The following is a 14,990-nucleotide window of genomic DNA, read 5'->3' on the forward strand; positions in this document are numbered from 1 at the left end:
TCAAGATGTTGTTTCCTGACAAAGAAGAAAAGTTCCAGCCGTGTCAAAGGTTATTGCGCATGACATCTAGGCATTTCGAAATCGCGCGGGACTGAGGAAAGGTTGAAGACTCTTATCGAGATAAGGTAAGCATAGTTCCATTTCTCCTTCCATTTATCTCTCACGGCTGTCTTTGACGCAAGTAGAGCTTGTGAGGGCCCTTGGCTTATACTTGAAGGTAATTTCAAGGACTTACGTCGTCCAATGACTTTCCGGTTGTCTTTTTTTTCAGAGGTTGGTTGCTGGTGCCAAGGCTGGTTCAAATGATTATTTTGTTCCAAGTGGTGACATGGCAACTTTGCCTCAAATTTTGAAAATGTTTACCTTATACTATTCGAAGATTGCTTATTAGTGTCTTATCTCAACTTGATTTGTTTTAAGTTGCTTGAACTTTATACAATGCAGATTATCAACGTTTTCTCAAAATCCCATGATCGTCATATTGTCCTACTCTCCAAGCAGAGCTAGGGTTTCGGCTGGTTTTTGACGTGTTTTAGGCGTTTTTGTCATGCCTTCTACTTTGTCATCGTTTTTGTTGTGTAGCAAACCCAAGCTCTGCCGGCACTGACCTCGGGGCGGGGCAAACCTATTTACTTCCATTGAAAAAAAGGGGACAGTACTCCTCCCCGAGAACCATTAGATTATCATTAGTGGTACCAATTTTACTGCCCCGGATTATCACACATCCGGCAAGTGTAGAGTGCATTCCCGGGCCGCACCGGTCCCCCGCTGACCGCCCTATTCATGCGACAGGCTGGTGTCCACGATCCCACGCCGGTATGATCATTGATAGCATCATAACGTACATTTCCATTGGATACCTCACAAGAAAAATACAATGATGCATGAACAAGACATATGAAATAAATGTGTATTACGTATCAACTCGAACTGCATTACTAGTAATTATTATTATCATCATCTCAGGCATCGTTAAATGGATTATGAACGGGAACACGTACCTTGTTTACGTTACATGCGGTTACCAATGCCGCCGCTTGCTGCGTTCAGATTGGACAGAACTTTTCAACAACAACAGCAAAATTGGCGACGGAGTTCTACCAACAGAGACTTAAAAATCCCCAAATGACACCAGAGGAATGTACAGATTTTTGTATGGTTCGTTCTTTGGTGTTTTTTGGATGGTGTAAATGAAGTGCGGTCACGATAGGCAAGTCATTTGCTGACGGACATTGACGCGACTTTCCAACATGGCGTCCTGATTGAGACTTTGTAAACTCCAGGTGTCTTTGGCTGTACGTTGAGCTGTTATTTTCATACGAAAGTAATTGCAGTTAGCTAACGAATAGGGGAAGCGTGAGAACATGGCATGAAAACATGGCCACGACCGATAGACCGAGGATTATGTCCTTGGTGAGACTGGGCCGGAAATTCTGTAGTCGTGGGGAGGGAATCTCGTGCCTGGCCGGGCACGCTTCGCACTTACTTATGAAACGCTTGTAATGTGTTGGGGTGATTAGGTTTATTAGGCATTGAAGCTTCCGTCTGCCTGCAGAGCTTGGGTTTGCTACACAACAAAAACGATGACAAAGTAGAAGGCATGACAAAAACGCCTAAAACACGTAAAAAAACAGCCGAAACCCTAGCTCTGCTTGGAGAGTAATATTGTCCAGCCATTCCCGAATCTCTCCTTTTTCCAAACCTCCTTGCTTATAATTTTCCGAACATAACATGGTATTTTGGGGATTTGCTTTTTGTCGACGTTTAAAGTAACGTTGGGTAACATAAATTCGCAATTTTTCCAATAATGGTTGACTGAAATCAATCTAGCAGAACAATAAATCATCCTTTTTTTCTATTATTCTGTCAGTATCATGTACTATCTTTGCCATATATATGGTAGATTTTGTCTCTAGTCGTGCTGACACCATAATATTTCAACTTGAAACTACCGTCCGCCGCATGCACAATGACGATGTTGTCGGACAGGTGTGAACATTATTTCGTGAGAGAAGATTCGTCTTGAATATCTTACCGCTAATTACATTTTATACAGCAGCTATTCGTTCCATCCTTGGCTTGAGGAGAGTGCTATGGATATAGACGTGTCCAAGTAAAAAAAATACACGAAAAAACGGCCGTACCGCACACATCAGGCCTTCACTAACTCCCGTCTGTTGAGTCAGAAGAACGTCACTCAAAGTCGATCCCCACCGTCATGGCAACGTGTACATTATTCATGGGAAGTTAGCTGGATGCCGTAGCAATGGTTATACTACTATGTCCATGTGTTCCTTGTTGTGTTAGGAGCAAACTTTGAGGCAAATATCGTCTTCAGTCCACTATCACACGCAACATTTCGACAAAAAAGTGTTCCTCACAAACCTTTGTCGTCTGCTTGACGACAGGATTCTGGGTAATAATATGGCGGCGGGAAAATACACGTGCCGTAGGTTGTAGCAACAAAGAGGAGTTTTGATGATTGATCACACTTAGAATCCAGTTGCAGGTTAGCAAAAGAGATTGTAATAAGTTGTCTTGTAAATAATTGTGTTTAGCAGGCAGGAGATGTGACATTTGTCTTATAAACCAGCGAACAACCGTGCAGTGTGATTCTCCCACGAAGCCCCCAGACTCTGTCAATAAGGGACGGAGAGTTTTTGACGTCGCCAACTTCTAACGCATGGTTATCGAAGCTTTTCAGCCAGTGTTCCGAATACATTAGTCTATCCGGTTTGCATTGCTGGCGTTATAACTGATTTTGCATCTAGCACATATACCTAAAATACACCGTTTCAAAAAATGGCGAATTTAAGTACCCCGCGAATTTATGTTACCCACGTTATAACTTTTGACACGCTGAGATCAGGTATTGGGCAGGAGGGGCAGTTTTTATTTTATTGTCACACTCACAGTAGATCTACCAGGTGGTCATAAATATTTCTAACTTCTCTTTTCCAGTTTCAAGTACCTCTTGATATGATTGATATCTCTTGCTTTAAAAGGTTTGATTTGCACCAGATGTCCCAGTCTAGGTGCCAACAACTGTATAAAGTGGATATAATGTTATGTTAACAGTCCTCATGTAAGATTATATGAATTCTGACACTTAGTAGTTGTTGAAGGTAGCTTTGAAATTAGGTCAACTGAGGTCATTAAAGGTGCAAAGGTCACCTCATTTGGTTCATTGAAAATAGATCTTTAATCACACTCTTTCAGTTGTCAGTCGGATGCAGGATTTAATTTTCATACCTTTTGTTTGGGTATTATGCCTTTTTGTGTAAAGGCAATGCTGCATGATCAGCCATTTGAATTCTCCGTAGTTCAAGATAGGTAATTCATTGCCATAACCTAACAGCATTATCGCACTTTGCATAATGTGTCAGAAAGATTTTTAGCGTTATTTTACATTTTTAGTGTTATTCTAGTGCATGGCTCAAAATTCATTTTTGGGAAAAGGAGCACTGGTGCGCCCAACCAAAAAAATTAGGTGCACAGAAAGAATTTTGGGTGTACCAGATAAAATAAAGTGGAAAGTCAGCAAAACATATTTAAATCTAAAGCTCTTGAGAACTTCAATCTGTCATTCTAAAGCTAATTTCAAACAAGTAGTACATCAACTTATGAAGGATATGAAGGATATTCTGTATACTAGTGCACAATAGCACCTTTACCCTATTGCATACAAAAATATCTAGGTGCACTGGTGCACCCACAGTCAAGAATTAGGTGCACAGCTCCAATTTTGCGTGCACACAGGTGCACATGCACCCACTATTTGGAGCCCTGTAGTGTGATGCAAATTCAGCTCTTCTGAATTTACCACCAAACATAGGCAGATTTCCTCCATCAGACTACATTTTGTAACTGATATTTATTGTACAGTCAAACCTGTATTAGCGGTCACCTTTGCAGAGCGGCCACCTGTCCATAGTGGTCACTTTTTGTCGGTCCCTTGGATTTTTCCCATTGACATAAGCATTAAGAATTAGGCTATAGCGGCCACCTGTCCAACGCGGTCGCGGCCAGACGATTTTCGGTCCCGCGAGTACAGTAACACTGCCGATAACGGTCACGGCGCGCCGGTAGAAGCCGCATCGCCACCGCACGCCGGGTTCAAAATCTTCATTTTTTTCACGCAGTTATCAAATTTATGCGGCCTCAACTGGATAGGATCATAATAAAGAAAACCAGAATGTTTTATCTTTGTTAGAAAATCCATGGTTTGACGCGAAGTCAAGTATAGTTTTCTTCACATGGCTTGCGTTTGTACATCGTGGTAAAATTGACAATTTCTGTGCATTTCGACTGGACAAATATTACGGCAGCCTTTTAGAAATTACAACCCACACATGTACCTGATGCGGTAAGTTCGTGAAATGTTTGAATGCCGGCCCAATTTCCGTTTTCACCGGGAATTCATTCAAATCGTGCTCAAAACGTGTTTCGCGCAATTTTCAAAATGGCGCTGATACAAACTGGATAGGTAGCAGCATAAAGGTCAACGGAAGACACCACTTTTACGGAGGTATAATGTACTAAATTTATTTTGCTGCAAAGTATCACTGAGGATAATTACTAAACCAAAAGCTTCAAAATGAATGTGGATAATACTACTATGATGTAAAATTTCGGCTGTTGCAATTTTCTGACAAGACAAAAAGCCCTCAAAAGAGCGACCTTCTTCTGAGTACCCTATTAGCATAATGGTAGATGCTGATCAACACAAGCCACAACAAGAGACTGAGGAAAATTGTCGCCACGATTTTATGTTTGAAAACGGTCGAAAACGAACAGTAAGTGACAACTGAGCAACATGTATTTTGTTCTTAACTAACTAGGAGTAAAAGAACAACAATCGAACTTCTAAAATGTGCCTTACCTGTTTACATGTGCACTGTACGGTGAATAAATGTATCTCAGTGGGTACTGAAAATATGTGTCACTCGTGGTCAATTAATCGACATTTTCTCCATAGCGGCCACCTGTTCTTAGCGGCCAGTTTTGGCCAGTCCCTTGAGTGACCGCTATAGACAGGTTTGACTGTATTTCTAAATTTTACGACAAACTTAGCAGTTGACACTCAAAGTCAAACAAGAAAAATACTACACTTCATATGAAAACTGAAAAATGTGAGTTATTACAAAATTTCTTGTTATAAAAACATGGAAAAATTAGGCCATTTTGTGGTTTACTTCTTTCATAAACGTCGAACTGAAATATATTTTGTCTTCCGGAGCTATTAACGTACACATTGTGCCCACGTTGTGTTTGAATCCCACGACATGTGCCTTTTAGATGTTTGGATAACGTTTTCTGGCTGTATAGATTATAGCTGACGATTGTGCACGTCACAGTTGAGTACACACACAGACTGGCACATGTACCTCCCTGTGATCACCCAGACATACGCATGTCCTGACTGAGTCTCCACTTGCGCGTATGTAAGCCTACTTAGGAACCTCAGGTAAAGCGAATGTAACGATTCAGGAAACCTCTTCCACACACCAAGTATATCCTCACAGTCCAGTAAAGACAAGCTGTCTTCTGTTCATGGGTTTCCCCAAGCTATAGCTGGCCATTGGGAATAGAAATCAGCATTTCAACCTGTTCATTACGATAAAAAGGAAGCTCACTCAGTGCTGCATGGAGCCAGAATTAAGAACATTACAGAAAAATCATCTCCTTCCCCCACATCTCCTTCACTGAGATGCTTTTGATAGTGGTATCTAATATATGAATAACTGCTACCATGTATAACATTACACAAGACATGAACTTTTCATGTACAATACATTGAAGGAAACCACTTTGTTACAGTTCTGTTGGTACAAATAGGCCCTTATTTTTGAATACCCATTCAAAGGCACTTAAAGGGGGAAAGGGAAAGAAATCGGGACAATACATCCTTTTCTCACATAGTAAAGTCACTTATAATTTGGATAGGAAAAAACAACCTTTTTGTATGCCAGGTTCTGCCTCATCCTGCCAATTATTTGGTTTCTATCAGCAGCAGCCATTGTTGGCGATAATGGCTGCACCAGAGTGGCACTCCTGTTAGGTGAGGCGTCAGGCAATCAACAGCCTCTTTGAACGCTACAGCCTGATTGCGTTGCAAAGGGGCCTGCTTGCGGCCTTTTTCGTTTGGCATGATTTAAGGCGTGATCAACTGCTTTAATTTGTAAGGCGTAATCTGCCGCCTTGATTTTTAAGGTGTAGTCATCCTCATTGATTTATATTCATTAGGCACAATCAGCTGCTTTAATTTGTAAGGTGTAGTTTGATAAGCCACTTTAGTTCATAAGGTACAATCAGCTGCTATTATTTGTAATTCATAGTCAGTTGCAAGGCTTAGTCAGCTGCTTTGATTCTTCAGGACTCCCAGTCAGCTTCTCGAATTTAACATAAATTGAAGTGATTTTGTGTGGTGCATCTATATTCTATGGGAAGATTTTTGATTCAGTCCACATTTTCGTAAGTCTCAAATTCTCCTCAAAATATCAGGCTGATCTGCAGTACATGCTGTACTTCATTTCAATTTTTCCTGTAACATGCCCTATATATAGAATCAAGCAGTGATGTGAATCCATTATCTGCAATAACAAGTTACTGATACCTGCTGGCAGGCTAATGTCATTTTCTTCACACCTGATCATAGTATGTATACATATCCTACATCATTTTACACCTCACAGCACCCGGACTTAACACGGTACATGTTTCTTATTTGGTTATTATCGTTTTTCACACATTACTGAGAGTGAAATACGAGCATTTGGTTGCACCGGCCATCCATGCTATCATCAATTACCCTGGGGCCTGCCATGATTTTTAACTTTTCACCCCGATATCCAGTATCGCCATCAATTTCCAGTATACCCTTGCTGAAAATGTATGAATCACTGAATACAAGACTTAGTATAAGCCTATTCACGAGCAACGGAAATTCAGCCATAGAAATTGTTCACCCCATGAATATGCTACAACAGTTTTATACATTGAGAGTAAATAATTAAGATGATCAGTAATTCTCCTGGAAAGTGTCTATATGTATAATTTTGTGAAAGCTTTGGCCATCATACCAATAAACCGGGTATAGCAGAAAAGAGCCTTTGTGCAAGATTTAGACCCCAGGATCCTTGCTGATGTCTTCACCGTTGATCATTAGTACACTTAAATCATGCACACCTCCACATTTGTTAGTCCCTCCTCATGTCTGGAGACAAATTCATGTAAATTTGGTACTGTAACTGAAGGTGCCGATCTGATCAGATTTTGATTGCAATTGTGTGCATTTGCAACACCAGGAGGGAAAACTGAATCGCATTTTATTTCAATTGCTTGAGGAGGTAATTAGGAAATGTTGTTTTTCTCCGGCGATAAGTGGATATGTTTTCGTCTGAATCGTCAAGCCTAAGTGCATTTGCCTTAAGTTGTCATAGACACCAACCGACCAATGGAAGCAGACCCAATCTGAAGATATCATGTGGCTGTGCGTGTGCCATGTACGTCATGTTAAGTCAGTTTGCTGGTTCTCGGTATCATAAACTTAAGGGGCATTGCACAAAAATAAATGTAGGATATCTGAGCCATGTAATGTAGTTTAATGCTGATAATGTATGGTTATCCAGGAATACAGTTGGCAAGTCTGAAGTCAATACTATTTCATTACAGTTTATTTTACAATTACATGCTTCTATTGACATTAAAAGTAGAATATAATATACTTGCCAACCTACAAGCCTCCTTTCCTTATTTTTAATATAATGGATAGTCAAACTTAATGTGAAGATACGTGGACATGGACAAGGTTATGTGGATGTTTGGCGTGCAAAATGTCATGCAAGGTAGTCTCTATTTCCGTAGTTCCCAGCTTTTTTTCAAAACCACTGTCATGCAGATTCCTCTGTATGGGTAACCTGTTTTTGTCTGGAGTGTTGCTGCATTGGGGACAAAACTAATGGTATCTGTTTACCTTTATGTTGCATTATTAAACTTAAACCAGCTTAAATTTTTTTTCCATCACTGGCTTCCAAAGAATGAATTACAAGTGCACGTCTTGAAGTCATAGCTGACGTCTTCTGTTAATCCTCATGATACCTTGAAGAAAGTGATTATCATAATGATGATGTACTTTAGGAATTATTACATCTGAGAAACTAGTTACTGTACGTGTGCAATTATAATATTACCATGACCGTCAATTGTAGACAGTCTATGGGAACAGAGAATATGATATTCATTTTTTTCAGCCAATGATCAAAAATACTCTTGTCACGTTTGCTTCTGGCCTTCTGTTTTGAATGAGATAGGGTAGGTTTAAGCTCGTGAAGGTTAGCCTACATCATAGGTGCGTGACCGGTGCGTCAAAGACAGCTTTAAAAACGTCTGGAATACACAGTAGCCATATTGTGGTCGTCATGTTCGCCGAGGAGAGTGGATATTGTCCCGAGGCAGCAGCAGCCTTCTGGTGAGATACAGTGTTCCATTAGCCCAATTGTATTGTAACAGTTATGTTTTGGAAAGTGAGACTGAGAGTGATCTCTAACCAGTTTAGCTTGCTGAAGAGCTTTGATCGTCCACTGGTCATGACAGAAAAGATGGTGCAGTATGGATTTGAGTGTTTCCACAGTACAGAAATGATCAGGTATTCAGTGATTCGTTATTCACGATTTTTCTCATCTCCCGCATGAAAAGGCATATGCATTAAACGCCATGATAAGAGTTCAAACACAACACAAAGGAAGGAATTTTTTTTGCCGTTTTGTGTCAGATTATGGATTGTCAATGTGTAGATTATTCACAGCCATTCATATTGATAGATTGCAGTGTACAGATTTATTTGGTATCCAACTGAATCTTGGGTTGTTACAAATGTCATGGTCCATCTTTTAATTTAAAAGATCTTTTGACATGACTTGTGACTTGTGAGATATGCTGTGAAAGGAATCCGGCAAATTGCTTGTGGTGGAACCCCTGTTTGATGCAAACCAAATGGAAGCGCTAGCTGTCAGTCCTTTTATCTGCTCACCTACAGCTGGTATATAATTATAAACCAGGTTTTTGTTACACGCTTTCTTATGACTCTTATGGTAGCAGAACACAGTTTTTCGCCTATGGGGGTTTCTATAGTTAAGGACCTCAAAGTGACTGACATCGACGCGGAAAAAAATACAGTAGGGTACCCTACAAAATCACGAAAAAAGAATATGTTGGAGTCGAGGGTACAAGCCACAAAATAACTGAAAACAAAAAAAAGTTATGGTTTTTTAACGTTTTGACGCCCTCTTTTAAATGGGGTCATGCGGGGTCATACGGAACTGCAGGCCGACTCGCCAGGCAAGCAGCTGCAAAGGTCACGCGCATTTATACGCCGAATCGAAAAACTTCACAATCTTATTCATGCCATCTGAAAGCCGACCTTTTATACTACCATTGAGTGAAGTTCGTGCCTCGCTGGCACTCACCTTGAGGTTTTTACAAACGGTCAAACATTTCGGCCGCACTATTTTCTTACCCCTACGTCACAGACTCCGGGGGTCGCGGCGAAATACTGTGTGCTCATACCTTTATGATTGTTACCCTGATTTGTATGTAACTAGATCGTGAACATTTTACATTCAATAGAGGGACTAATATAATACTTCAAATAATAGCTTGATTTCAGTGTCCCTACGGACAATGCTACAAGTATGACCATAAGCCCATGTCTAAACAGAATGTGAGAAATATGATTTCTATGCCTTACACTGAATGTTATTATCGTTATTTTGCATTTGGTGTGTCTTCACAGAATGCTATTTATGGTAAGGTGTAATGCCATATACAGAAAGCTATTAGTGATTACAGTACTGGTAATTTGTAATTTCTATGCCGTACACAGGATGTTATTATCATTTTATTTTTAGTGTACCTACAAAGAAAACTATTACTGGAGTCTGGACCATGGACATATAATTGAACCATTGATTGAAAGATACAGAAAAAGGAAATGGTACCAATTATCTGGGTACTACATGCCTTGAGCATCACATAATTATGGCATTGAGTTGTGAAAGGGAATATCTTCTCTGTAGTTTAGGATGTTTCCTGGCTAATGGTGGACTATAAAGATGTCTACCAGACTCTGTAAAGCAACAAGTAGACAGCTGGGAAAATATAGAGTAGATACAGGGGAGCAATTCAACTTCTGGGCAAGTCTCAGGTTTGCATCAAATTGAATGATAGATACTGAGATATAGGGAACAACAGATTGTTTAACCTTCTCCCTGCTTCTTAGTCCTATAACTAATACAAATTTGGTTGCAAATGGATAACTAAGTAGGCTGAAGGTTGATACATAGCTTGGCAAAAATCAAAAACATCCTTGTATATAGGTACAGTCAAATCTGTCAACTAGCATTCTGTGACCTCATACCTTTGCCAAATGATATTGCATGTACCTTGACGAAAGTTCCACTGCAGTTGTGTAGAAAGCTGTTAGTTCCAGGGCTGTCTCCTGGACCCGTCCCTCCGTCCTGGGACGGAAATTTGCTTGTTAGGATGGAAAATAATTTTACCCCATCCGTCCCAAAATCTGAACTTCACGACATGAAACTGATGAAAATGTATTTTCGTAAGCTTAAAATGAGCTCGAGAACATGGGATCTCAAACAATGAGTGGGATGGAAGAAAATCTAAAGCTGGAGACAGCCCTGGTTAGGACGCACATTATCGGATTTAACCTTCATTTTCCCGACCCTTATCCACATGCCAAATATTATAGAAATCCATCCACGTCTTATCAAGTTATGCTGTCCCCAAACAGACGACACTGAAAATATAACCTTCTTGGGAAGGTACATGTACACATGTAGTAATGGCCACTCATGATCAAGGGACTTGGAAGTTGGAAGAAAATGATCACAGTAGACTAAAGTTGCTACAGTGGCCACAATGACCATGTGGTCCTTATGCAGAGGTGTTCAATAGTACAGGTTTGACTGTATTTCATAATGGCAATATATTCAGCTGCACAAATACATATGATTTCCTTCTGAATCTGATCTGCATGTGTGATAATTATTGAAAAATACAGATAAACAGAATGTGTTTATGTCTGCAGGACTGAGCCAGCAGTGATGGCTAACATCATGGACCCAGACATCATGGACAGTCTGTTTGACATGCCTGAGTATGAGGAGGAGGAGGACGACTTCCCTCCCCTCCCCCCACCGCTGCCTCCCCTGTCTCCCTCCAGAGATGATGGGGAGGATGGGGGACAGCGGGATGCCACCGCTAATGGAGGTCAGTGGGTAGCAGTTACTCATGTTGTAGCTGGCCTCTGTGTACATGTATGTACAGTAGAAAAACAGATATAGATATTCAATAATTGGTTGGGTGTTGTTGACTGTTGTATTATAAGAATAAAAAATATAATGTGTATCTACTTTTTAAGGAAATCCTGTACTGTATAATATGTGATTAGTGCTAATTTTATCGAGTAGAAACCAAATGAGAATCTGACCACTACATTTTGCATTTTACAAACTGTAAGAGCAAACTATAAGAATTAAAGTTATGCCTGGCTCAATGAGTCGTTATAGACGGGTCAGATACTGTATATCTAGAGATCATACATTGTACTCAGGTCCTTATAATCACTCTGCCACTATCTAATACAGAAGAGGCAGATGATATTGGAGGGAAGATGCTGGCAGCCATGGAAGATGTGCCGATGGCAGGAAAAAAGTCACGTAGGAAGCCTCAGCCAAAGCTAGATGCTAAAAGGTGAGCTGCGCAGTTACAGGCCACATAATGCATTTTGTATGTTGCACAGAACCTTATACCTTTTGTTATGGGACAATGGTCTTTATTGAAATTGCATTCTATAGCTACATGTACACAGTACAGTATACCATACTATACAAAACAATCTATACCTGTAAATTATGGTTTTTGTATGATCCTATGGTTTTTGTATGGTAAAATTATGGCTGGATTCATGTTTCTAAATAGTAACAGTACAGTGTATTTTTCCCTGTATAGATAAATAAATAAATGAATGAAATGTTATCTACAGGCTGTGCGGAGACCGAGGCATTCCGTCCCTTCCGAAGCACTTTGACAAGGTGAAGTTTGCCGGGAAAGGTCACGAGAAGGAGGATTTGAAGCTGCTGATGCGCACCATGGAGCACTGGGCGCACCGACTCTTCCCCAAACTCACCTTCGATGACGTCATCGAGAAGGTGGAACAACTGGGGCAGAAAAAACCTGTGCAGGTACAAATGTAGGGCATGGCTAGGGTAGAGGTATAGAAGGAAATGTGGAGTGATGGCTTGGCAGACAATTAGCTAGCAGGGTAATCTTCTGGGCGACTAACATAGAAATATTAGATGCCCTCCTTTTGCAGGGGACACCCAGAGAACACCCTGTTTCCCTGGTAATTGCATACACATATACATGTTTGCCACACACACACTGCAACTGTTGTGCTTTCCACATACCAGACACTGGTATTCCATGAAAATTGATTGACATGCTAAGCTACCAGGTATTTGTTAATCACCAGAGCCTATTGGAGAAGTCTGTAGCCAAGTAGTATTGAAAGCTGCTGGAATAATTGACTATACAGCAGCCTCCAGATTGTAGGTATTTGTCCAGCCTCCAAAAATGTAGCAAATGTTGCTTTTTAGGGCCAACAAATGTTCCACTATAACAACTGCTACTAAGAGCACCTCAAATTTCGTGATATCCATTTTGTAATTTTTTTTAATGTCCTTCCATTGTATTTTGTCCGCAAGCTATGAAAATGTAGTCATAACCATTCAGAAACATCAGATTGATTTAATTACACAGTGTAAACGTTGGTACTCTCCCATCTACACTTGCTGCAGCAACTACCTTTGCCGCCATTTTGGTAATGGTCACTTAACATTTTGTTCCCTGTAATAAGGAGAGCATTAGCATCAATCAACCTGCAGTCTGTGTTTCACCTGTGACATTAAGGATGATTTGGGCATGTCGGTTATGACGATGTGAGCTGAAAGGAATTTTCTATCAATGCTGGAGCATTTAAGAGGAACCTTTTAAGTTAGATGAAGAGCTTAAATGGAAGGGAGTGATTTTGATTCAGCCTTCTTAAGGCAAGGTGATTAGAGGCTATTCTTATCCGAATATACAGTCAAAATTGCCCAAGAAGACCAGACAGGATTCTTAGTGCTTGTGTCAATGGGAAAAGGGACCACCAAAAAGTGGTCACATTGGTCCTTACGTAGAAGTGGTCACCTTTACAGGTTTGACTGTATACATGTAAAAATAATAGGTGCAGTCTTCCTCGAACAAGAATGATGGTAATTTGTTGTCCCCAAATGTGTGTAACCCAGGGATCAGTGAAATTTGCAAGCTGTAAGGCAACATTCTATATGGAAGAATTGCCTTCATGGAACATTATCAGTCTACCTATGCCTGTACTCTGTGTAATGTGTGTGTAATGTGTCCAGTTGAATGATCACAACAATATTGTGCACTGACGCGTTACAGTTTGATTGGCACAGAAGTGATGTAGAAATACGAAGGACAAGCTGAGACCACTAAACATAAAATTTCTAGCCAAGCATCAGAGGCTATGCTGCCTAATAGTTTTTAAATGGTGCTGCATATTCTGCACACAGGATGACTCTCCTGCTACATTTGTATGGGCTTTCATGAAATACAAGTAGAGGTATAATATTATTGCATTTAGTGGGAAAGACATTTACTGAAACCAATAGTTTTCACATTGTAGGTGTGTCCATGGCAGGGATAGACAGTTTCTGGAAAAATTAAGTTCATTGTCAAAAGTGATGTTTACTTGAGAGTTACAAATAGGCAAATTGTTATACTGTGACATATGATTTATCACACAGATTCTTCATTTCGATCACTGATAATATTTAATGGGAGTTTCTTCTGAATGGTAAAAGAACCATTTTGGATGCAAAATGTAGAATCTGTTTGGAGTTTCAGCTTGTTTTCTTTCCCTAGGTGTGTATGGAGAAGCTTCGGATGGGCATGCCACTCCTGGATGAGGACTTTGTCAGAAGAGGAGGTACATGTTACATCATACTAACATGGAAGATTAATTGGCTCCAACTTGTTAAAATGATACACAGCTTTGTGCAGTGACGCCATCTAGTGGTGAAATGAAGTATTGCAGTGTTATTTTCGAAACCCCAGAGGTGCTTTTTATGTTGGCTGTTGGACAGAGATGATCAAATGGTATGTTGGATAACAGTAAATATTAAGGATGAAAACAGCTGAAGGCATCATAAATAACACACAATCTAAGGGTGTACAAAATGAATATTTAAATCTGATGGTATCGGTAGTGACATTATTTGTACCCCAAGTAGCTCTTGTGGTACATTGTTTGTTTGTATGATAAACAACAGTCATGATAGTATCATGCTCCTCTGATGAAACAACCCATGATTGCAGATGATGAGGACCAAGCTGATGAGGCAGGTGCAGGTGCAGATACAGGTGCGGGTGCAGACAGTGACTCAGACTCCGGTGCCCAGCCGCAATCACAACCGGGCCCCAGCCAGTCTCCCGGTCTGACCGCAGAACAGCGTGAGAAGATGGAGCAGAACAGACGCCTGGCGGAGGAGCGCAGGAAAGCCCGGCTCCAGGCCTTACAGCAGGCCCAGGAAGATGGTAGGGAACGAAAAGCTATGATTTGATTCAACATGTTTTATTGATCATTTCATTATTGCTTGATCGGATTTGTACCTGGATTTGTGCCACGCACAGTTAACAGGTCCTAGTCTTGCTAGACTGACTGAGTGATAGCTCATTATTACAACTTCGAAACTAGGGCATTACAAGGAAAACAAATTGACCCTGATGTAAGATATAGTTGAACCAAAAATATGGTTGAACCAAAGCTAAAAAATTACCTTAAATTTGTGCGTTTATGATACCTATGGTTTTTAATGTCAACTCCACTTCAATTTGCAATTGAGTACCAA

General features: G+C 40.4%; 1 protein-coding gene across 3 annotated transcripts in view; it reads left to right on the forward strand.

The window, feature by feature from the left end:
- The window catches only part of LOC136428655 (TIMELESS-interacting protein-like), a 16,514-nt gene continuing 1,524 nt past the window's right edge, over positions 1 to 14,990 (forward strand). The window contains exons 1-6 of one of the 3 annotated variants that reach the window (XM_066418341.1): positions 1 to 125; positions 11,105 to 11,286; positions 11,664 to 11,769; positions 12,062 to 12,260; positions 14,005 to 14,068; positions 14,458 to 14,676. In XM_066418341.1, coding sequence (XP_066274438.1) covers positions 11,121 to 11,286; positions 11,664 to 11,769; positions 12,062 to 12,260; positions 14,005 to 14,068; positions 14,458 to 14,676 — 754 coding nt within the window. In that variant the 5' untranslated portion in view covers positions 1 to 125; positions 11,105 to 11,120. Of the gene's footprint in view, positions 126 to 8,349; positions 8,471 to 11,104; positions 11,287 to 11,663; positions 11,770 to 12,061; positions 12,261 to 14,004; positions 14,069 to 14,457; positions 14,677 to 14,990 lie in introns of those variants that run through there. The other 2 variants (XM_066418340.1, XM_066418342.1) reach the window with 2 other exon arrangements.

This window comes from Branchiostoma lanceolatum, chromosome 2 (assembly GCF_035083965.1).
Source record: "Branchiostoma lanceolatum isolate klBraLanc5 chromosome 2, klBraLanc5.hap2, whole genome shotgun sequence".
Lineage (NCBI taxonomy): Eukaryota > Metazoa > Chordata > Leptocardii > Amphioxiformes > Branchiostomatidae > Branchiostoma > Branchiostoma lanceolatum.